General features: G+C 42.6%; 1 protein-coding gene and 1 long non-coding RNA gene across 3 annotated transcripts; both read right to left on the bottom strand.

The window, feature by feature from the left end:
* Positions 1 to 9,987: 9,987 nt before the first annotated feature.
* On the bottom strand, positions 9,988 to 10,764 carry LOC124314359. Its single transcript, XR_006911185.1, has 3 exons — positions 10,672 to 10,764; positions 10,409 to 10,501; positions 9,988 to 10,202 (listed from the first exon to the last, which is right to left on the bottom strand). It is a non-coding gene; the product is annotated as an uncharacterized LOC124314359 (long non-coding RNA).
* Positions 10,765 to 12,251: 1,487 nt separating this feature from the next.
* On the bottom strand, positions 12,252 to 22,821 carry LOC124314058 (matrix metalloproteinase-16-like). Of its 2 annotated transcripts, none has more exons than XM_046779054.1 (12): positions 22,414 to 22,821; positions 22,000 to 22,129; positions 21,060 to 21,167; positions 19,983 to 20,151; positions 19,386 to 19,522; positions 19,068 to 19,216; positions 18,662 to 18,860; positions 18,391 to 18,527; positions 18,136 to 18,277; positions 17,877 to 18,058; positions 16,327 to 16,477; positions 12,252 to 13,695 (listed from the first exon to the last, which is right to left on the bottom strand). In XM_046779054.1, exons 1-12 carry the CDS (start codon positions 22,504 to 22,506, stop codon positions 13,493 to 13,495), a joined length of 1,800 nt encoding a protein of 599 aa, XP_046635010.1. In that variant the 5' UTR covers positions 22,507 to 22,821; the 3' UTR covers positions 12,252 to 13,492. The 2 variants fall into 2 exon arrangements, with proteins under 2 accessions (XP_046635010.1, XP_046635011.1); XM_046779055.1 differs by having other exon boundaries at positions 13,572 to 13,930.
* Between the last annotated feature and the right edge of the window lie 630 nt (positions 22,822 to 23,451).

The raw sequence follows: 23,451 nt of genomic DNA, 5'->3' as shown, positions 1-23,451 counted from the left end.
AGACGCATCGTATTACCATAATCAACTTATTTATGTTGATTTCCATAAATCTAAATGTGTCCTGGTACCTCGACCTGAATAAGAAAAGAGTCATTATACCGTGCCAAAATAAAAAATGAAAAAGAAGCGACATTTTGTATATGGATTTCCTTTCCAAAAATATTTGAATCGATTCAGTCTCCATTTTTCCTTTTTTTTCTTTGACTTTCCACGACATGCCTGATGGAATAAATACGAGGGGGCGCTGTGACACACATTTAAATATTGAATCATCGTCAAGTGACCTGAAAGGACGACCAATTACCCCACCGAATTTCGTGTACCAGTCCGGAAAAGAAGCCAATAATAATAAAAAAAAGGGATAAAAATAAAATAATCGATTGAATTTCTTCCTGTGGAAATCCCTAAGTTTAAAAGCCAATCACCAGTCGATAATTTGAAGCTTGAATGCATCTAAACGCTACCGCCAGTACATAACTAGTACCTACCTCGTTCCCTGTGTATAGCTAGTAAAAAAAAGAAAAAGCTACTGTACAAGTGTACATCGCCCCTTGATAATAATGTGGCCTCTGCTGGAAATCACCGCCGGAAGGAAGGAAGAAAATCGGAAGTTCCCCGTCAGAGTTCCCGAGTCCTCTTTCTCACACAGGAGAGAGAATCTAAGGTCCGAGAAGCTCAAACGGCAATAACTAGACAACACGAAGAAGAGAAAACGTGAAAGAAAAAAGGTCGTCGTCTCTTTAGATTCTTGTCGTTCGATGGCCTCCGTCGTAAAGCAATCAAGAATTCTTGAGAAAACCCATTTTGGTCGGGCGGGAAACGGGACTAATTATTCATTACTTCCTCGGGGAGGGCGGCAACTATGGACCCCCGTCATCATCATCCCATCAGCCGACCTCATATAGACGAACCGGACCAACAGTCTTGTCACAGTTGACTTGCTGCACGACAACTTAGCTGCAGTGCAACTCGTTTGATTATTTCAGTATTTCAGTAAAAAACGGTAAAAATCAAGTCAAATTATCTTTTGGTATACATCAAATGCCATAACAACAGAGGGCAGAGGAAGCGCCGGATATCTTATAGCTATTTCGATTCGTAATAACATCAATTTATTTGATGATATAGGGTCCGTTTATGTTTAACTGGCAAAGCGTTTTTGATTAAAGCGCTAGGCAAACACAAGCATCATATACACAATCAGCTTGATTTACGCACACTTATCAAACCATTACTGGTGGATCATTTGGGGGCAAAGTGAAGGCGTACATGTTGGAACTCTAGAGACCCCTGGCAGCATACGGGATTGCTTTTGCTGCGCCGTGGTATAGACACATCAGAAGCGGCGTCGGCGTCGGCAGCAGAGATCCTCGGCGGATGCTTTGCCAAGTTGCTTGGCATAATACCTCAAGATATATATATGTAAGCCCCCTTTTGGGAATTAATTAGACGTTGGAAGCGCTTTTATATGCATGATGCGCAGCACGTGAGGACACATACTGAATGTTGTTTTAGGACAATAAGGGGCGAGCCCATATCCCTCCCCGAGTGCAAAGTAGTGTAGTACGCCAGCAGAAGCGGCGGCGGCTATATATCCGAGCGTCGTCGTTGTTTACAAACTTGAAAATATCTTGTCTACGTGATCTATTTGATAAGCGAACCCCCTTTTGCATTTCGATCATGTCTTCCATTTAGATGTGGCGCGCTATAAGGCAGCGGTGGTATATGGGTGGAGTAGCTAGATAGTGTATATGCTAGATACCTTTTTCTTTTTTTTTTTGTCAGAGCTTATTGTAATATGATATACCTTCCGCCGGATACTTACAGCTCTCCCAAGTTTAAGCCGCTATTTGTCTCTACTCGACAACACAGAGGGCTTTAGGCCAAGGGATCACACGACTCAAATGCTCACAATTGCTAAGATTTACAGGGTTTAGATGACAGTGTACTATGGCCTATTCATGCAGTGTATATGTGTGTGTGTGTAATCAACACACTATAGCTATATACTGATTGGGCACTGCAAAGTCCAGATTACAAACATCCAAACACATTTAAACTGTCCTACATATCAACTTATTCCCAGTGCATATCTGTTACAATAACTATTGTTTCGTGAGTGTCTGTCGTGTGGGTATTGCGACACATGCAGAGACTTGCGAGTATAATAATGTATGTTGATTGATGATTGTGTAACGCTCAGGAATGTAGGTCACCTTGTCGACCAGCTACTTTCGGTTCCCTTTTTTGCCCAATGAGCAGATGAAATTTGCCATTATCTTAATGTGCCGTTGGCAAGGCCAGTTTTTCGTGATTCTACTTCGCCACATTTTCACATTGGGAAGCGACACATATCAAAGCACCGTGGATTGCTACGAGAAATAGAGAAGAGAATGAAATTTTGAAAACGTAGGCTATTCGCGTTTTCGAAATGTTTCTTTTATAGCTAAAATAACGAAAACTATGAAATGAACATGAACTAATTTACCTCTGCGTGTCGATTGCCGTTGGGCAAAATACTTGTACACAATGCGTTATCTATTTTTAAATCAATTAGTGAAGATCGTTTATGTCAACCGACTTAGATGGGTAAACAGTTGATATTCACAAACCCATTGTGTTACTGAGTACTCGACTCGAATATGCGAGATTTAGAATCCTTGTCCTTAAAGAAGTACGCAGCATATGATGTTGAAAGAAGGACTTCGGAGTCTAAATCCTTTCGTTCCAGATCGAATTACGAGCCTATCGTGACTTGAACTTAAATTAAACCCAGAATATATTAGTTGTCCATGAATTCAGACCGATAGTGTTCAACGAATTTCTTTGAGCTTGGTAACTCCTCAATAACAAAGTAAACTGTAACTAACATTAACTCGCCTGTGCAATTCGTATCATGCCGAATAAAGTTCGTTATAGAAAAAGTCGATTCTATAGACCCACTAAGTGCAAAACCTGTTGGCAACTCAACGTGAGGGTATTGGCCCGACTTTTCCCCTGCGATATACACACACAAACCCGCCCAGCACGCATCATCGGTGTGTGTAAAGACATTGAGCTATTATTATTAAGACACGCACAGATGGGATATTAAATTCACCCGCCGTTTGAAGTCACTTTCGTCGCTTGGTTGGGTGTCACATATACAAAGGCAAAAGGTTCCTTCCTTCTTATACCCGCAATCCTCTTAGTCTAATGAAAGTTGCGCAATTGAAAAAAGAAAATGCGGCCCAGCTTTTTTTCCCCTCCCCCTTTTACCCATCAACGTACTCGCGGTACATGTCACAAAGTCTATCACAAATAATCCAGGAGAGAGATGCGACTCTATTTAATTAGGCCCCCCATCCTCCTATCTAAGGTAATACTGACGACTGGTTGAATTGTGATGAAATCACGTCCGGTCGAAAAATCAGTACGGCGGAAACGTCAACGTTCGTCTTTTTCGCTTGACTTTATATCATTTCGCCTTATTGCCGGCCCGTGCTGAATGCTGTTATTCTGTGCATCAAACAAGCGCGCGCCCGGCCGCCGCCGAGCACAGAGCTGCCGGAGCAGCAAAAGAGCCAAACTGGTATAAATATAAAGGCCGGATGGATGGATGGATGGATGGATGGATGGATGGATGGATGGATGGATGGATGGATGGATGGATGGATGGATGGATGGATGGATGGATGGATGGATGGATGGATGGATGGATGGATGGATGGATGGATGGATGGATGGATATACGTCACAGCACACACATAGTCCACTTGAGCGTTGAAACTAATTCAATTATTCAATTTATATAGAAGAAGATTCGTCGTACTGTAAATACTACTACGTGTACACGTCTTTAGTATTAAAGTACAGCACTGTACTCTGTTAAACAAGCGGAGGCTTTTCTATGTAATAATAACGGTGAGACTTTAAATAAGGACGAGGGTGTGGTCCTTTTTTGTTGCCACCTAATCACATCAGCAGGTCGGCTCTCCTCTCTCTCTCTTTTCCTCTATTGATTTTATTTCGTTTTTTTCTCTCGACATCTTGGCGCAGCAGTTTTTGATGAGCTAAAATTCTCCCGTTGACAGATTGTATTTCGGCCCTAGCTGCGCTGGTTTATTATAACGATACAGGATTCTCCGGCTCGGCACGGAGGGGTAGTCAAGGACGATACATACACGGTACTCGCATCAGCAGTAGCTATACAGCACACAGCAGCATCTCTCGCTAGATTGACAACTTGTTTGTCTGTCGACCGTGTTTTGTTTGCGACGCAGCAGCAGAAAAACAAAAAGGCGCGCAACTCGATATGTCATCCAATTAGGATCGAAGGTTTGCCCGTTTCTCGCGATGCTGACGGAGGAAGAAACTAATATATATATGACAAGGGCGACCCTCAACTCTCCAATCGAGACAACGTCGACGACGTCGATGTGATTTAAAGTTGATTGGCATCGCATTTCAAGCGTTACAGATTATATATATAGAAATCCACAATAGAAATGGATATGTATTTATAGATAAGACGCAGAGGAAAATAAAAAGAGTGGCCGGGCTGTGTGTGTGCGGAAAAGAATAAAAGGAGAGAGAAAAGAAACTCTTGATAATGACATCAAGACCATTTTCCTGCTGCTGGTCCCTTTGAAGAGACGAAGAAAAAGACTCTCGCGGATGACTGGAATTTTATATCTATAGCTACGGATGAATTCCGAATCAAAGTGGGAATCAAATGGTTTTGAACGCCTGTCGAAACCAATAGAGCAGTCCAATATAATTGGATGTTCTTTCACCCTTCTCTCCTTCTTCTTCTTCTTCTTTTTATTATTCACACATTGATTTCTTTTTTTGTCATCTCGTTTGTTTCCGCTCGGCTCGTCGTCCCATCAACTCGGCCGCACCCCTTTCAATTTCGGCGATAACTTTGGCGATGAGAAGGAATGCGTCATCTATCGAATTCGAGAGCTGCTGCTGCAACCAAGCGCGAGCGACGTTTTTATTTGGCCAACATTTCAAATTCACAATTCTCTTTTCTTTTGCTTCTTATTTTCTTGCCTTTTTCTTGTTTTCTTCTTCGAGATGCAATTTCCCCCATCACGGCCGTCCATTCCGTGACATGAAGACGTTCGCCCCTTTCGTTCGCTGTGATGTGTACCCGCAATCCTTTTTCTCTCTACATACACACGCAGCCCGCAGCCAACATTTTGACTTTGGCTTTGAACAAAAAAAGCGAAACATGTCAAGAATTGATGTCCTTTCACATGCAGATTGACAATTCCACGTATATAGTCTAGTAGTACACCATCGGTGGTGGTAGCCAACAACAAAAAAAGGGTTGTACGTGAACGGTCCCCCCATTTTTATTTGATTCTTTTATTCTTTCCTTATATAAGGAGGATCGATCCCGAGCCGGGCCAGTTCTTCTCCCTCCCCCCCCCCTCTATACTAAATGCTGGGCTGAGGTAATATCCACCATCGCGCCTATATAGCTCTCGTCTCGGCTTTGCTATTAGCATCTGATTGAACATTCTATTCATAGAGCAGAAAAAGAGACACAATAAAAATTGCGGAGATGGCACCGCAGTTTACAGCAATGTCCTTATATTACACAGCAGCAGACAGCCCCACTGCTGGGATTGACTTTGCAGCCAATCATGACATCACACTGGCTCCCTGTCTACATGTACAAAGTTCCCCCCAGCCCCCTCTCTCTTTTAGTGTGTGTTGTGTGCATTTGAATGATACAATCGCCGTTTTAAATCACGCGCGCTGGCGCGGACGGAATATTTAAAATCGGAAAAAAAGGGTGCGCGGCTGCTGGCCTGAACTGAACGTGTAACGAGAGAAATCAAAAGCAAGGGTGCTGTAGAAGCGGGGGGCTTTACTCGTGACGAATGTGACTTGATTAAGCCTACTGGCGAGTTCTTCTTCTTCTTATACACGGCCATCATCCCATTCCCATCTCTACGCGCGTCACTCTACCCCCCCCCCCCCCCGCCAGTGAGGAGGAACACATAAAATGGGTGGGGATCGAAAAAAAAAGTTTGGCTCTCTTTGCGTATAAGAAACAATTTGCATAATCAGACGTCGTCCCCCCAGCGAGAGAGAGAGTCTATAGTCTAGTCTGTTACATCCGCGTCTATATAACAAGACTTGTCAAAGTGAACTTTCTCGAGAGGGGAAAAAGCCAAAAACGGTGGCCGTCATGTCTCTCCTGTGTATATAGCGCAGCTCTATAGTAGAACACTGTGGCAGCTAGCGCTGTGTTAAACTAGTCAAACTGAAACGAGTCAATCAACTCGGTTAGACACAGAGCAAAAGTAGTAGCCAAAAAACTGCCAGCAGCGCTCTCTCCCCCCGCTCGCACGTCTTAGACTGGTTAAGTTTTCTCGGAAAGAAAGATGAAACATTTTTATTAGACGTCTCTCGTTTTTATGCGTCAACGTCTATTACGCCCACGTTGAAAAACTTGACGAAATAAGAAAAGGGATGAAAAGAAGGATCGAAACTTTTCCCCCAGTTTTCCGAGAATGTTTCAATTTTTAAAAAGGTTTCCTCATGTACGCGGACCGAGTATAATACAAGAGTCAGACAAGAGTGAATTGCAATCAACTTTTGAATTCGGCCCTATTTTTATTTCATTTCCGCCCAACAGACGGCGCATCTTTGTGGGTGTGTGTGTACTGACGTAATAACATGTTAGCAGAGAAGCTGCTGGGGGAAACTGTGCTCCCCCCCCCCCCCCGCAAAATCGCGGGGATATATGTAGGAATCGGTCTAATTATTACACGCAGACAACAAACCGCATCACAGCGACCAGAGTCCATGTGTGTGCGGATGGGGGGCGGAGCAATATTAACCAGTGGGATTATCACAGCTGATGAATCAGCCATTATGCACATTGAACGTTGTACAGGGGGGGATAAATAAAAAAGAAGGGGAGGGGGATGTTATATAATGATGATCCCAACCTCACGCTACATAAAAACAACATATGGGTGAACACAGCGCATAGACTCCACCATCCTGGCCACTACTGTCAAAGGAGAAAAAACGAAGTTTGGGTCAACAGCAGCCAACTTACCAGTTGGTTATGTATAGGGAGTGATAGGTGTGTGGTATTAAAAGAGGAGTGAGGGGTGGAGGGAGAGGACACACGGTGATAAAGAATAAAAGGAAAATAAGAACGGAAGAAAAGGGAATAAGTTGGCAGCACAGATGGATTGCGTTCACATTATACGCGACCAACAAGAGCCGAGCCGAACCAGCGCGTGTGTGTACGCGCTACAATAGACCCCTATTTATTTACGCATTTATGTCGTTACAAGACCATGTAATGTATTCCTCACTTTCAATGATATAATGGAAAACGGGGCCTCTCTCCGGCTGGCCCACGTATACATATAGTACACATACGAAGGAGAGCCGGGCAGCAGGAGGAGAAGGAGGAGGAGGATCTTTTCCTTCTAATTGAATTCACTCGTGTCCGTCTTGTTATACAAGTAAAAGCTTATGAGTGTACAAAAGCGGCGGCGGACAGAATAAGTAATGACGAGACTGGGCGAATATCAAGGGAATTGCTTCTTCCGCCGCCTTCGCCCAGCAGCTTGCCACCCACCAGCTTGCTACCCAGCCAATCTCTTCTTCTAGACTGTCCACCCATTTGTGTGCCAGGCAGGGTGCTGCTGCCACTCGCGCTGTAATTCCCTTTTCCTCCGCCATTGTGTACAGTGATATTCTCATGTGCTGTGCGGCACACTTTCAGAGCTGTGTATATTGCGAAAAGGAGAAGAAGGAAATATAATAAAAAGGGGGCCGGCCCGGCCGGCCGGAGAAACCAAAGAGAAAGAGACGATGGGCTTTTAGACTTTTTGTATTGGGCGCCATAAATCGTCAAACGCCACAGCATTTGCTGTGTATCGGCCGAACGTATAGACACTTTTAATGGCTTTGGCGTTTCTGACTTGTGGCCAGCAGAGAGAAATTGGGCGGCGTCCACCGTCCCTAACCCACATTATGCCTTCCTGCGTCACACATTTATACGAATTGCGACACACACACAGAAATGCATGTCATGAGCAATTATATAAACTTTTTGAGGAATTACTTTTACCCTCCCATGTTGATCGTGTGACCTTTTCTGAATTTGTATAGGAATGAGGTACATGGGCGAGCTATTTGTTTGTTGACTCGAATGAATCGGCTGAGCTGTTCAACACGTTACACCGATAAGGAATAAAAAGAAGAAGAAGAAGAAGAGACCAGAAGACCCGCGACCATTTTGTCAAGTGTATCGCTAAAGTGTCTGTCCAGTATCTATTGGGTAAATCCGGTGTACATATTCCTTCCGCTTCGACGAAAGCTCACATCGAGAAAGAGAAAGTGAAAGGCTCAAAAAAGGAGGGAGGGATACACAGGGATTGTTTCCTTTTCAAATATTGATAGAAAAAATCACGAACGTCACGAACAAATATCCTATACTACCCGAAAAGGAGGAGGACTGTAGCGCTGGCAAGGGGGGAAAAAAGGAGAAAAAAAAGGTGAAATCTTATGCATACATAGACTGTGATGAAATATTCAAATACAAGGGTGGCGGTAAAGATGGAGCCGAGCCTTGGGCACTATAGACTCCAGAGTGTAGAGTATATAGTGAAAGTCACCATTCAATAAGTGTCAACAGCAGCCCTACACACTTACAGTGTAGCTGAGGCCAGAGTGCGGGGTCCTATACATATAATACGGCTGCTGTTGATGGATCATATCGTGTTTTATATACGCCACTCTCTCCTTTTTCTTCCATCTACACATCAACGGAATAATAATACAACATATGACTGTATCAATATTGATCCATCAGCAGAGTACTGTGCTCGCTGCCGTTGCTCACATGTTGCCGATCTCCGCGTCCCCATGTAAGAAGGTTAGATGGATGGATGGCAATCATACATATTTTTTTCAATCGACTTTGGTGAGATGCTGCTGCCGCCATTCCGACGGGAACACAGTGGAAATGTACATCACGATAGCTGTATTACACAGTTGAGCGTCTAATATATCAGCGAAGCTTTAAAGTGTGTCTATGCACATATACATAAGAGAGCGCGGCACTTTAATATGTATTATACGGATGTGTGTATATCAGACGGCTGCTGTGTAGTTGTCGGGGAAGCGGAAGTTGTTTGTATTGAAGACGAAAGCGCGCGCCAAAAGAGCGCACGATCATTTCCGGCCGAGTTAAGCTCAAGTTTTCTTTATATAGACCTATCTACTTCGATAGAAGAAAAAAAATAAGACGAAAAGTGTCAAAGAATCTTAAGAGGAGCTGATGCGAAAAGAGCGACCCTCTTTCTCCCATGTGTTGTGCAAAGATATTGACTTTGCTGGAATAATACTGGGCTGCTGCTGCTTATTCCTTTTCTATATACAAGATACTTTGATTCGACGGTTGATCTCTTTCGTATTAGCTTCTCCAGCACAGATTCCTGATGGCAAAAGGATTTTGACAAATAGAAATCAGAATTCAAATCCCACCGTTTTCTCTGCTCCTTTTCTTTTAGCCCCTTCTTAAAACCCCACTGCGCTGAGAGATGATGCTAGGAGAGAAGTGCAATTCAAGTATTCAACCATATGTCTACGATGAGGTGCCAGTGCTTTGGCGGCAGGTGCCTCTTGGACGAAAAATGGCCTGGTTACAATTTGCTTCAAGTATTTCAAGTTCAAATAATTTTGAATGTGATGGTTTTCTACCCACAGAAAAAGTTGTGAGGTACAAAAAAGAAAAACAAGCCTGATCTGCAGTCGTTCCGACAAATGAGTTCAAATGAGTCAAACGACAAATGAACCCTTGCGGCAAGAGAAAACAGTTTTCCAGTCAACAGCCTAGCCTCAGGAATAATCGTACTCCGTGAATATACGTAACGATTTATAAGCAAAGCCACCCAAAATTGCCAAAAAAGAAGAATTGCTAAAAAAGAAGAATAGAGATGAATTTTGTCCTACCTTTATGCCTGGGAATTACAGCCAGGCATCCACAGTTGCTCCATCCATCCACTGAAGATTTAAATTGCACCAGACGGGATGGGGTAAAAAGGGTGTCCTCGTGAATACACCCACATTCACATGGGCGTACACGAAGAGGACATTGAAAGAAAGGGGAAAAAGATAGATCCGTAACTCGCTTGACATCGGTAGTTTCTCCAATGCAATGGGATGCTGTGTATCTAAATGAAAAAAGAAAAATAGGTACGAAAAATATTGACAGAAACAAGAAGTCAGGAAAAGTTGAAAACGAGACTTTGGGTAAACCCTAATTTTTAATAAATGAGAGAATTAATGGTTTACATGTAATATGCTGCATTGATGCAGGTAATGCAGCGTTAAAATATTTAGTAGGTCACAGGTCAATAAAAGAAAAGGAAATCATTACCCAAGTGATGATTCTGAGATTGTTGCTGAGGACAGGTTTACACCTGCACAAGAAAACCGTGCATGCTGTGTAGTTATGATAGCTGGCCCTGACCTCAAATTTGCAAAAAAGAAAAAGGTTACATAGGACAAACAAACTACAGCATCAACAGAGCAATCACATGATAGATGCTAGTCATCAAGATTTAGCACCTCACAAATTTGGAACAGGTTTAATTCTTCTATAGCTCCCACAATAATTATATTTGTATTCTTAGTAGTTACCTGCTAAACAGCATGAAGTGTGACGTACGGTTATCAAAAACCAATAAATCTATTACCAAGAATATAAAATGCTTGAAATGTGTCACTCGAAATTTTCAACTAAACGAAAGCAGCAGACGACACTTGTCCAATTTTCTTCTAATCGGCATGCTTACGAAGTTACGATAATAAATACGTTATCGATTAAAATTACGAATAATTAGTTGAAATCTAATACAATTTCTCTTTGGCAATTGGTTAATAATTCTCAGTAGAGGCAGTTTCCTAGGACTTAGCGCAGTTTAATTTTCAGGCCGATAGAGACATATAACTATAGTGACGATTACCTTTTAAAAATATAGGAAATTGACGGTCACAGGACTCACAGCTAACCGAGAAGTGCCGTTGTGGCGGCAGGTCTCTCTGAGTATTTATTTTGTTTTTGTTGTCCATCGTCTGCTTCACGATTCATATCAAATCGTTCGTCTCTCAACAAATTTGATTAATCCCACTCTGGACGGGACAAGATCCAAATAAAAATTGGCATGCAACCCGCGCGGAAAGAATGAAAACCCGCGCCCTAACAAAACACCCCCCATTAATTATTCTGGGTACTACTGGGTCCTATGTAGGCGGACCATCACTATACCCCGGGACGGATACGACGGCCCAATGTCAATTAATTCCAGCTCAGTGTCTCATCGCCGACTCTGGCGGCATCCGACTAGTATGTGGCAGCAGCAGCCGGAGTCTCTTGCGTCCCGAGTGGCGTCGTCGTCGTTATGCTGCTGTGCTTTCATCGATATATAAACTGGACGGCTAGAGCTGCTGCTCGCTGCTGTACATCAGCGCCGGCTGTGTGTGTGTGTATATCCGATTGCAATTCCGGCGCGTCGTTTAACCTTGATTGCCTTGTGAGTATAAAGCGCGAGCAGCCACCCCCCACCCCCTCCACCCACTTCATTCCATCACCCGCTGGAGACGATGAATTCTCGTGAGCAACTGATTTACTCTCTGCGTCGCTCGTCTCTTTTGGGGGCCCCAAAAGAAGACAGATGACGGCGGAGCATTTAGACTCTGCACATACATGCACTAATGGCCAGCCAGCCCAGCAGTCTATATATCTATATGATGTGCTCGGCGTGTGCTGTACATACACGAATGACGATATATAAATCCTTTTTGAAAACATGCGATAGACGACGACGATATAGACGCAGCAGAGGGAAATCTCTATATAAATAGCGGGGTCTAGGATGAAGAGGAATTGAATCAGTCGACGAGGGGGTTTTTCCTTCTTTCTTTTTTTCCCGAGGAGTACTACACATAAAAGAAGGAAAGAGGGGCGATACTCTGTGCATCTGTCACCGTCACACCGCAATCAATAGACACAAAACTCTTGATTCTCTTTTTCTATATGTACTATATAGACTCTCTCTTCCACGTTTTCACAATTTTCCCCTTTTGCCTCCCCCCTCTTCTTTGGATATCTTTTTCGTTGGGTTTGTTGTTGTTATTGTTCAGGGTGAACGCTTTTATATAAAGTGAACTTTTTTTTTTTTTCTACGTACATCAAGATATGATGGATATAGAGACACACACACATATATACTGTATATACATATTTCTGGTTTTGTTAGAATTTTATTTCGTATGACATCAGTTGATCGTCACGGTTTGCGGCGCGGATCCACAACTCAATGAATCCATTGCGCCATTTGTAAACCCCCGACGAGAGAGGCAGCACACACACACACAAGAGCACACACAGCAGACGAGATTGAAAAGAAAAGAGACATGATCGGAACTACACACAACAGGATTTCATCCGGAACTTCCGCTCCGACATTCATACAGACAGTATATATACGTACCGACGTAACTACACACACAGACATTTGACTTTGATGAAGAGAGAGTCATCGTCGATCAAAAATATACTCAAAAGAAATGCTCCCATTTTTGCCTCACAGCTCATTTGATCTAGAGTTTGTATGGGGGGGGGGGGGGTCTCACACATGGCGGAGTTCTTGGCGGAGAGTAAAAAACCAAATAAACAAGAAATGGTTACACAACAACTAAATCAATGATTATGAATGATATTCGACATGGAAAATATTATATCGAGCCATAAAAACGAACCCCTGATGCGCGTGAATGTACCTCACTTAACCTTTAAAGGATTGCGCAGTGCAGTGGGGAGAGACAGCCGTGTAAATGGAGATGCTCAATCATTCGTGCAGACGTTCTATAGACGATCCATTCGAGATACACAAGTGTGAGAGCGGCGACTACATCTATATATCCAGCATGCAAGAAATAAAAGAGTATCGAGGAAGGAATATAAAAAACAACACCAACAACATTCATAGCTCTACGCAAACACACGCGCGCACTCAATCGTTGAGGGTAAAAAAGGAGCAAAAGGAGAAGAAGAAAAAAAGGGGAGACCAGCAGTCGATCGATCATTCACGAGAGAACAACAATCGTAACACGGACAGACACTCGCTAGATCAGCAGCACAGCTCTCCAATATACACACACAACACAATACGCACGGCATTCAATATACACAGAGACGGAAACAGAACAACAACAACAAGAGCACAACAAGAGAGAGAGAGAGAGAATATAAGAGAAGAATAAGGAGCTGGTGGAGAGAGACGGACAGTTCATCTCTCTCGTCCCGCAGACAGAATAGAGCTATAGGGTCCTTCTCTTATTCTCCATTATTATACGTCTAGCTATAGAGTAACATACTATATATAGACCTTATTGTATTTGATAGACGCGCGGACTGCTGGGACAATATATGAACTTCTTGGCTGGGCCAAACTTATTGTTACTGTTGTATCCGCTGGATGATGATGAACGCCAGCGAGCAGAGTAGTACCAAAATCAACTTGGATGATGATAGTAAAAGGGTGCTGGCACCGGCGGAGGTCGGAGCAGCAGCAGCAGGGCCATCTCCGTCCGTCAGCAGTAAAGTTGTCGCCACCTGGTCCACCGAGTTGTCGATGTCATCGTTATCCGATTGGGTTAGACCTTTAATTTTGAGGATTTCGGGCAGAAATGTTTGGAGGTTTTTTTTTTTTAGATTTTGGCGACAAGACATTTTCTTAAAAGTTTTTCTCGAGTTGTTGTTTTTTTTTTGTCTTTGGGAGGATGCAATAAGAGTTAATCGTTTATCAATGTGTCTCGACTCTGTGTTGTTCTGAAGACGATTGTCAGGCTTCGACGCCACCAGCATCGGCAGGCTGCTGCTCATCGTCTCGGTATTCTGCGTGTTGGAAACGATTCAAATAGACGCGCGTCAGATATACATACGCCGAGAAACTGCTAAAGAAAAAACGACGACGACAACGCTCTAGTCCGCAAAACTTTTTCCATGTATGAAATGGAAAATACCAGAAAATAAAAAGAAATAATATTCGGAAATGTATTGGCCGCAGGGCACGTGTCTATAATAGAGTCTAGCAGTGAATAGGGAATATACTACTACAGAGAGAGCCTTTTATAAGTCTTATGTAGCCTGAACGTTCAAAAAAAAAAGTTGAGCCGACGAGAGCGCGCAAAAGTTCACTCGGTCCAACTTTTCCATATCAAAGAGATATTTGTGTGGGCGACAACTTGGAAAACATTCGCCCGCGAAAAATTGCAATTTCAAAAAAAAAAAAATGAATGAGAAAGTTTTCTATTTTTTTTTCCGCATTAGAATAAAAAGCGATTTCTTTTCGCTCGCCGCACCTTTTATAAAATATAAAGAGCCTAATCAAATAAAAAAAATTTTGCCCGGGTGCCTATATTTATGTGCGTATAAATATACGAAGTGGTAGCTATATAAAGCGATCGAATTTGAATGCATTGGCGTGGCAAAAATTCAATTCAAGTTGTGATTCCCCCCCCCCCCCATGTGCTGTGTGTTTTGTCGAGATAGAAATAAATAAATCCAAAAAAAAAAAAAGCTTCCGGAACGAGTATAGAAAGTGAACCAAGTACAAATAGATGGGGTGGAATCAGAAAAAAAAAGGCGCGACGTGTCTATTTATCCGGTTTTATATTGTCACACAGACGATAGACGAGAGAGGGAAAGCGCGTCAGCCTATATCTATTTAGAAAAGGGGGTCTCTCTCTCTCTCTCTCTCTCTCTCTCCAGTATATATGTATCTAATATAAATCGATATCGGATTTGCTTCGTCTTTCTCGTCTCTCAGCGTCTCGCCAAGTCTAAAGAATGTTGTCGATGACGCCGAGCTACTAGTTGGGTGAAAGCCCACAGCAATCCGCCTTTACATGTTCCATCACATCCAATCTGGAAGCTCGCGATGATATTGTTTCTTTTTTTTTTCTCAACGAAAAGCCGAGAAGAAAAAAAAAAAGACGACGAAGAAGAAAAAGAAAAAAGATATGAGCCATGGCTACACGCAGAGCACTTTGCTGGATTAAAGATTTGTTCTTTTTTCTTTTTTCCTATTTTTTAAGATCATCAAAAGCTTTGAAGGCATTTTCTATAAATACAAGATGATATTTTTGAGATTGTCAATAACTTTTCATTCGCTTTGGCCGAAGGGAAAACATTTGAAACGGACCCGATGATAATTCAATATCCACAACTTTTTTTTTGTTTTGTTTGTTGGAAAAATGGAAATTCTACGAAATCGAGTTGACATGAATATCCCAAAAAAAGATTTTAGAAACTCGATTGAAATGGACGCGCATAACTATAGTGCCTACACACCTGTGCTGCCCATCATTATAGCCACTACTACTACACACCGCAGTGAAAGAGGTGCTCAAACATAAGAGGAAGAATAATACCAGAGTGACGATATGTTGAGAGAGGAAAGATAATATAATCAAAACGACTGGATTGTCTTTCCTTTCTTCTTAGATAACCGAGAGAGAGAGCTAGACGAGTGTTATGACACACACAGAGCTTGACAACCATGCACCGAACAACAGAGACAGAACATTTCAATTGACCCAAAGACGTTGGAAAAAACAACAACATCAAGAATTATTTTGGGGATTTATAACGTGACGACGTGATAATTTTTTTTTTTAAATTGTGCCGTAAGGCTTTTAAGGTAACTTAAAATCTACTCATAATTTAGCGTGAATACATATTTTCAGCGCGTTAATATTTGATGTATATAGTGCGAAAGTGTGGAAAAGGTTGCGAGTTATATAAAGCGGAAATCATCAGAGAGGACCCAAGAGCACATTTTCGGTCACACTGTCTTTACAGCGCGCGCTCAATTCAAACGCTGCGCTGTTGTATTAGTCTTCGTGCTGCGTCGCTCTTGTCAAAACCACCGTTCAAAATACACATGCGAGCGTATATAGTAGACTCGAATAGAGCCGACATATGTGCGAGAGAACAGCTGCGTGTTAGTGAGGCCGGCATAGTGTTTTTTATTTTATTTTTTTTTTTTCAATCCTCCATTTTGTTGATTTGAATAATCCAAGCTTTTTTTTATTTTTGATTATTTTATGATTTTTTTTTTAAATAACTGAACGGAACGGGGGTGTGACAATTCCAGGGTTAGCACAACGAAAGTTTTGATTCAATCAATTATTCTGATAGGCAGCCGCGTGAATAGTTGAAGCGATAACAAGTGTCAAATAAAGTTAGTGGCTACTACTAATAAAAAAAGAATCGTTGCTGAAACTTACCGACATCAAGAAGATCGGCTTGACGATCGTTGGCGTGAGGCCTGTCGACAAACAATTTCGATCCTCCAGGTCGAGTTTTGAAATTGACTTCGTCACAGCCGAACCACCATTTGCCGGCTGGACGTGGGTAACCGGGCTGTCCTTCGTCCACCTTTAATAATTACGAATAAATCAAAATTATAATAACTTTAATTATTATTAGCTATTATTATGCAAATAAGTCTATAACGCCTAATGTTGATTTATTTTGACGTTGTATAGTCATCGTTTTAAAAATATAAAAATAAAAATGAGAAAATAAAGAAAAAGGGGGTCACACACACAGCTATTATTCTTCGCGAGGCGTCACTCAAACAAGTCGACGTTATAAGTTATTCAAAACGACTTTGGCCTAACTTTCGTGGGCGTGAGTGTCAATAACTGCAGGCTTGGCAGAAAAAAAAAAGGTAAAAGCTGATGCTGGCCTGCTGGGCCAGCAGCATCGGCAATCATTACCAATGCAGAACAGCAGACTCTCGTCGGCCAGGATAGTTTTCGCATTGATATGCGTCGAAAGGTCGCTGAGGGAACTTTATTGTTATTGAGGAGCCTATAGGGGATCGGGAGGAGAAACGTGGTAGATCTCGTCAAATTATTCATCCCTTTTTTTCGCTGATCGATAAATTCACGGTAGATTTCGACGGCGGAGAGCTGCTGGCCGTATTAGAATACCCGGGTTGTATAACCGAAGCAGATGTCGGGTTTCTCAGCACCCGCACGTTGGGTGAAACGGTGGCCCAAACAAATTGTTGAATGTCAGATACGTAGAAGAAATGCGAAATGCTGAGCTCTTGTTCAGAACGCACACACGGCAGAATATGGTGGCCATTTATTCCTATGGGGCCGGCCAATGGCAGTATAAATATTTCTACCCTGTCGCATTTATAGATGGCGCCCGGAAAAAAATAATCCCAAACGGAGATGTGTGAAATAAAAACCACTACTTTATGCGCCTATAAAACTTGAGTGTAAAGCCCTTTTTTTCCTTCTTCTTCTTCTGCTTTTTGGTGGAAAGAAAAAAGCAAAAATCTCGGCAGACCTAACTAGGCCGCGCCTAATGTATTGTGTGGGTTTGGTGGACGGATATTGGACAAGAGACTTTGGTATTCGGACGGACAGACGGCCAATATATCTAACCCCTTAGTTATTACAGCCGGAATAATTCGACGATATTAGCCAAACACGAGAGCAGACAATATACGGTCACTTATCAAAGGGCTGTGCACCGTCATCTAATTATCGTACGCCAGCCAGACCCCCTCGTCCCTCAGTTTTTCAATGATCCAATTAAACGGGGACTTGGGTTGTGGGACTTCCCATCATGTATGTATAGTACGTACATAATAAGAGACCCGATCGGCGAGGGGAAAAATAAGTCTGCTGCTTCTGGCCTTGGCATATCGGTTAAACTATAAGGTCTGGCCCGGCCTGCCCGTGCCATCTGCACATATTTGATGGCTGTTGGTGAAATTTTCCAGCAGTTTCGGGTCGTCGCGGGTTTATTATTGTACCTTGAAGCTGCGGTCGTTGAACCGCCAGTATTGGCCGTTTTTGAAGAAGTAGCTGTAGCCGTTGGTGAACTGGAATGCGGCGTCCAAAGAATTGGGCAGACCTTCCCAGTTGGAAATGTCTTTGGGATACGTCGATTTAATGGGCGGCTTCTGTTGCGGGTCGAACCGCCAATATTGGCTCCCTACAAGTCCAATCATTGGTCAATCAAAAGATAATAAATGATAAAAGTTCTTTTTTATTCATTTAATGACGGCATACCTTTGAAGAAATAAATTTTGCCGTTGCCGCTCCAGACGAGGGCCGTGTCGATGTTGCTGGGCACTCCGGCGAATCCTTCCGAGAGATCCTTCGGGTAGTCGGCGTCCAATTCAAAATTGGTATAGCGCCAATATCTCGAGCCCTTTTTGTTATTTTGGATTGCAAATTATTATTAGGTTCTTTTCATTATTATTAGCTGCTCACGGAAATCGATATAAACTGATTAGCGGTGAGGTAATTATAAGTATATTATACCTTGAAGAAGTAGGTGCGGCCATTGGTCCACGTGAAAGCGGCGTCAATGTTGCCAGGCAGGCCTTCCCAATCCGCCCGGATGCTACGCGGATAACCGGGAGCTACGGCTTCGGCTTCCAATTTCCAATACTTTTCACCTGTTATTGCATAATAATCATTTGATTTTGTGATTATTTCATTTGGGAATTTATTTTTTCTTTTAAATCGCAAGGTCATCCGCCAATGTGTTTTGATTGAAAAAGAAAATAGCGCGCCATCATTTCCAGGATACCTTTGAAAACGTAAGCTTTGTTGTCTGGACCGGTGAACATGGTGTCGATTTTGCCTTCGCTTCCGCACAGTTCCGCGTTGCCTCGGCCGTTGCTTCCGTCGTCGAAGGACACCCTCGGTGTCGTCGCCCGGCCAGGAGGCAACGGTCGGGAACTGGTTTCGGTGGTTGTCGCCACATTCCCGCTCTTCCCGTACAATTGCTTAACCATTTTCAAACCGAGATAAAGAAAATATGAATATAAATCTTTCAAAATTATTATTTTCTGATAATATAAGAATTAGATGTGTTTTGTGTCACACACACACACACAAGCGAGAATGCGTTTCAAGAAATTGCGTCATTGGTTAGGTGAACGCCATCTAGCGAGACGATTTAGAAATGTTGTCAAATTTGATTTTGATTCTACCTGGATGGCTACGACGTCGTCGTTGTCCAATTTGAAATTGGGCTCGTAGCCGCGGTAGAAGGGCGCCATGAGGGCCGAGCGGACGTCGGAATGTGACAGTCCCAGTGAGTGACCGAACTCGTGAGCAGCCACCTGGAACAAATTTGTCCCTGTGTGCCGTAACGCAAGTGGAAGAACGCAAAAGAAAATGGGTGAAAAAAAGAAAAAAAGGCCAAACGAAAGAAAAAACACAATACACGCATAACACAATGAAAACGAAAAAATCTGGTCGCTGTACAAGTGAATCGAGGCAGAATAGTAATGATTTGAATGATTTACCTTTGTAAGAATTGATCGTCCACGTTTCGGATTCGTCGAAATGGGCATCTCCTCCGTAAATGGGGAAATAGGCGTGGGCCAAAGTGCCACCTGTGCCGTCAAAGGCATCGCCGTCTCCGTGTTCTCCCGACTCAAAACTGTGGGAAAGTAACAAAAAACAATCAGTTATAAATAAAACACAAAATTCACAATTATTATTATTTTTTTTTTTTTTTGCGAAGAATGGCAACGTCAACAATTACGTCATTTGTTAGCTCTTTGAAACAAACAATTGTTGTTTTGTTTTTTTAATAGAAAAGACTACCGGCTATTGTTTGGGAAAATGCCAGCAACAATAGTGACAGAGAATGACGCCTCTCAGTCTTGGAAAGTTCAAAAGATTTCAATTCAAATGGGATGAATAAAACAAATTGCAGACTTTCGTGTTTAATCAACGAAACAATTGCCCTGGTAAAAACCCAGGTCCTTCTTCATTCGCCGAAGAGGGGGAAAAAAAGAGCGAAATTTATTAGAAAGCCGAACACAATTACTGGAAAACAGCCACGGTGGGGTAGATGAATCAAATAAAAAAAGACGATGAAGTTTGCGTCATCCTACCGGATTTCGATGTGGACTTTGCCGGTCCTGAGATGAACGAAGGTCAACTCGGTCACGTCCTCCCAGACCTGGAAAGCTTTGGCCAGCTCCCGGTCCACGTCGGCAGTCTTCAGAGCCGACGGGTATTTCGTAATGCTGTACGTCAATTGTTTGACACGCCAGCGACTCCCTGTGTTGTTCAAATGCAAAATAGGCGACTTAATACTATTCAAATTCCGAGAAAGCCGTTAAATAAATGCGCACTCTCCCCTGCAGCGCCATTCCTGTACACACACACACACACACACACACACAATCAAGCAATCAAAACAAAAAGGAAAAAAAAAAAAAAAAGAAACCCAACAGATATTTTTTGGAAACGCGTGCGGCTGACTCAAAGTAGCCGGTTTTACACACATCGTTTAAATGTATGCATCGAAAATCAACGAGCATTTGAATAATATCAAATACAAGCGGCGGCCTGGGAAATTTGACGCCACCGAAATAGTTCTCACTTGATGACTCCCTTGTGATAAAACAAAAACAGAAAACAAGCCCATCTCTTTTCTTAAATTATTATTACGAGTTCAAACATGGGGTCGGCGATGTCAAGAGCGCTCGAATGTGATAAATGAGAACCATGCGTCGTCAGCACAATAGACTAGTCTGTAATCTGACCCTAATTCCGACGACCATTTCCATTTTCCATTTTTTAAAAATTTTGAAAAACTTTCCTATAGAAGTCAAACGAAACAGTGAAAGTGAAAGTCTGTTTGAGGAAAGTCTAGAGCCGTCTGTAGCGCATTCAAACAAAAGGTTAGCTAGCGACTCGAGAACTATCGCGCAGGTGTACAAATATTGTCACTATAGTGTGCCCAACTAGTAGAGAAAGTGATGACATTCCGTTTTTCCGGCCATCTTCTCGGCTAATCTTCTTTTTCTCAAGGTTAACTCGTAAATATAACTCACCACTAAAAATACTTGAAAAACCGGACCCAAGGTTTCCCCACCCCCGGTTTTCAGATAACACGCAAGAGCTAAGATATTATAATTTTTCAAAAATCATTCAAAGACGTCAGAAGAAATGTTTGTACGCACCTTGAAGTGCGTAGCGTTTCCTGCGAGCCGAGGAACCCGCACCGACTCGATCCCTGACACCGCAGCGAGGTTTGCTCATCCACGTCGATGTCTCCGGATCCAAAATACCTGCGTAATAGATGGAAAGATAATTTTGTTGAGTTTTCCATGATAAATTCCACGAACTTTTGGTTATTTAAAAATTTTAAAGATAAAAAAAAGTGTTACGCTTAAGTAATATCGCAACGGTGATTAAACAGGAAACATGCCGACTTTTTATCTTATTATAACACGGATGTGGAATTGATAAGGGTTGCAGTTACCGAAGGCAAACCGAATTTGGATATGCGACTTAAATTGAATCTCACCAACATCGCCGTAACCTTATATGCAAATGTGAAGTAACGGCATTTTTAGATAGGCCAAAACTAATGGAAAAGTAATGTCGAAACACGTTGGTGTGTTCACCTGTAGCGATCAGCTGTTTTTGCGCACAAAAAAAAAACGGGGGGAGAATTAACATGGAAGGTGGGTGATAGAACGCCATGGGCCGAATTCCATGAACGGCATCACATCCGGGCCGCCTGTAGGACGGACACACGCAACGCCCTCTTATATCCGCGATTGAGCGCGCTTGAGCTATACACACGGCCAGGATTACGGGCTATAGGGACGCACAGAGAGAGAGAGAGAGACGGAATAAATAATAATACAAGCAACAAAAGACCCCCCAGTGCCTTTTGTGGAACTGCTTTACCCGAAATATCCGGTCACGCTGCCAATCATAAACGACATACAGCATGACCAAACCTATACACACAGCAGTAATCTTCATCCAAAATTAAAAACTGAAATGAATTCGTTTGATAAACGAAAAGATTCATAATCAAGTCTCTCTTCTCGAATTTAAACTAAACCGAAATTAAATTAAGTATTTAAAAGTTGTTAATTAAAAACACACCTGTTTGATTCAATCCAGCGAATGACTGAAAATCGATGATGGCACGACGGACGGAATCGCCTGAGATCAGGGCACCGGAAGACGGGTTCTGCAATGCCGGATCTAGGTAGCCGAACCTGGCTAGGTACATCTGCATGTAATATAATAGCACGTACAAGAAAGAAAAGAAAGAGAGAAACAATGATAAGTGTCACTTTCGTTGGTGATTGTTGTTGAGAAGTAGGTCAGAGCCCCGTGCTGAATCATACAAATGCAAACGACCGAAATTCTATATTATTCAGTCGACGACATTAATGATATGGCACTCACAAAACCCGTCAAATAAAACTCAAAATAAATTGGCCAGTCTTGTCTTTTTTTCCCCCTTCAAATAAACAATTCACGAAAAACTAATAATATCGGGACAGCACCTACCATGGCTTGGGTGTCGGTCGAGACAGGAGCGGCGTCGACGTGATTTAATGCCACCGCTAACACAACACACAACAACGAAACTCGGCGCAGCATTTCGAACAGCTCTAAAGAGTTTTTTAATATCACAATGTCTATGTCTATCTATATCAATCAAACACGGCCAAAATTAGACGGCGGCACTGCTGGTGTAGTAATAAAAACGATATTCTCGGCGGTGTATGTCGCACATGGAGGAAAAAGACTTTGATCGTCGTCAAAACTGATTTTTAAAAAATATAAGAAATTTAAAGTTGGCGGCGGCGGGAAGAAAGGGGGGGGGGAGACCCAAAAAATAATAGCAAGTGCAGTGATGTGGGTATTGGTCGGCAGTAGAGAAATGAATGGGTCCGGCTCCGTCAACTTTGTTAGATGCTTACTTATATATACACGCTCCCTTGCACTGGGAGGGGGGAGGAGCTCTTTTTGATATCGTATACGCTTTCACGACACGGGAGTCACGTGACTCGGAAACGGCAGCGGCCGCAAAGAACCGGAACGCACACTGAGGCGAGTCTTGAACCGCCAGAGGGCTTTAGTCATCAACTTAAACTGGGGGATTCCTTTGGCACCGGTGAACGCGCATATAACAAGAGTTTCTAGCTGTTCGCCGGAATTGGCGTGACTCACCGACGTCGGAAGAAGGCGGAGTCTCGGCTAAACAATGAGTGACGAATAAGACGTATAATACGGAACATTTTTTCATTTTTTCTTTTTTTAAAAATAAAACGTAAAGCTTCACCAGGAACTTGATCTGTACCAACAGTGACCTCGATTTTCTACACGACGCACAATAGTATACACGGCAGTTCATCTGCACTAAAAAAAAAAAAAAAAAAAAAATTTTAACCCAAAGAAATGCGAGTTTCTCCATCCGTTCTCTCCGAGGAGGACTTCCGACAGGAATTCTGCTTCAGCGAAGAATTCGTGGGCGTGTTGGCATTGATGAGAGCCGTTGACCGTTGAAATCCTTGAACTTGATCGCGCCTTTTTCCTAATTGA

The sequence above is a fragment of the Daphnia pulicaria genome, chromosome 10 (assembly GCF_021234035.1).
Source record: "Daphnia pulicaria isolate SC F1-1A chromosome 10, SC_F0-13Bv2, whole genome shotgun sequence".
In the NCBI taxonomy this organism is placed as follows: domain Eukaryota; kingdom Metazoa; phylum Arthropoda; class Branchiopoda; order Diplostraca; family Daphniidae; genus Daphnia; species Daphnia pulicaria.
This window is presented reverse-complemented; position numbering and strand designations above follow the sequence as displayed.

What these genes read in the sequence shown, in the direction of transcription:
- LOC124314058 (XM_046779054.1), bottom strand. Translation starts at nt 22,506, where the DNA reads ATGCTGCGCCGAGTTTCGTTGTTGTGTGTTGTGTTAGCGGTGGCATTA. An exon ending in CGACCGACACCCAAGCCATG is followed by an intron (nt 22,130 to 22,413) that starts GTAGGTGCTGTC and finishes TATTACATGCAG; the next exon opens with ATGTACCTAGCCAGGTTCGG. An exon ending in GACGATCAATTCTTACAAAG is followed by an intron (nt 19,217 to 19,385) that starts GTAAATCATTCA and finishes TACGGCACACAG; the next exon opens with GGACAAATTTGTTCCAGGTG.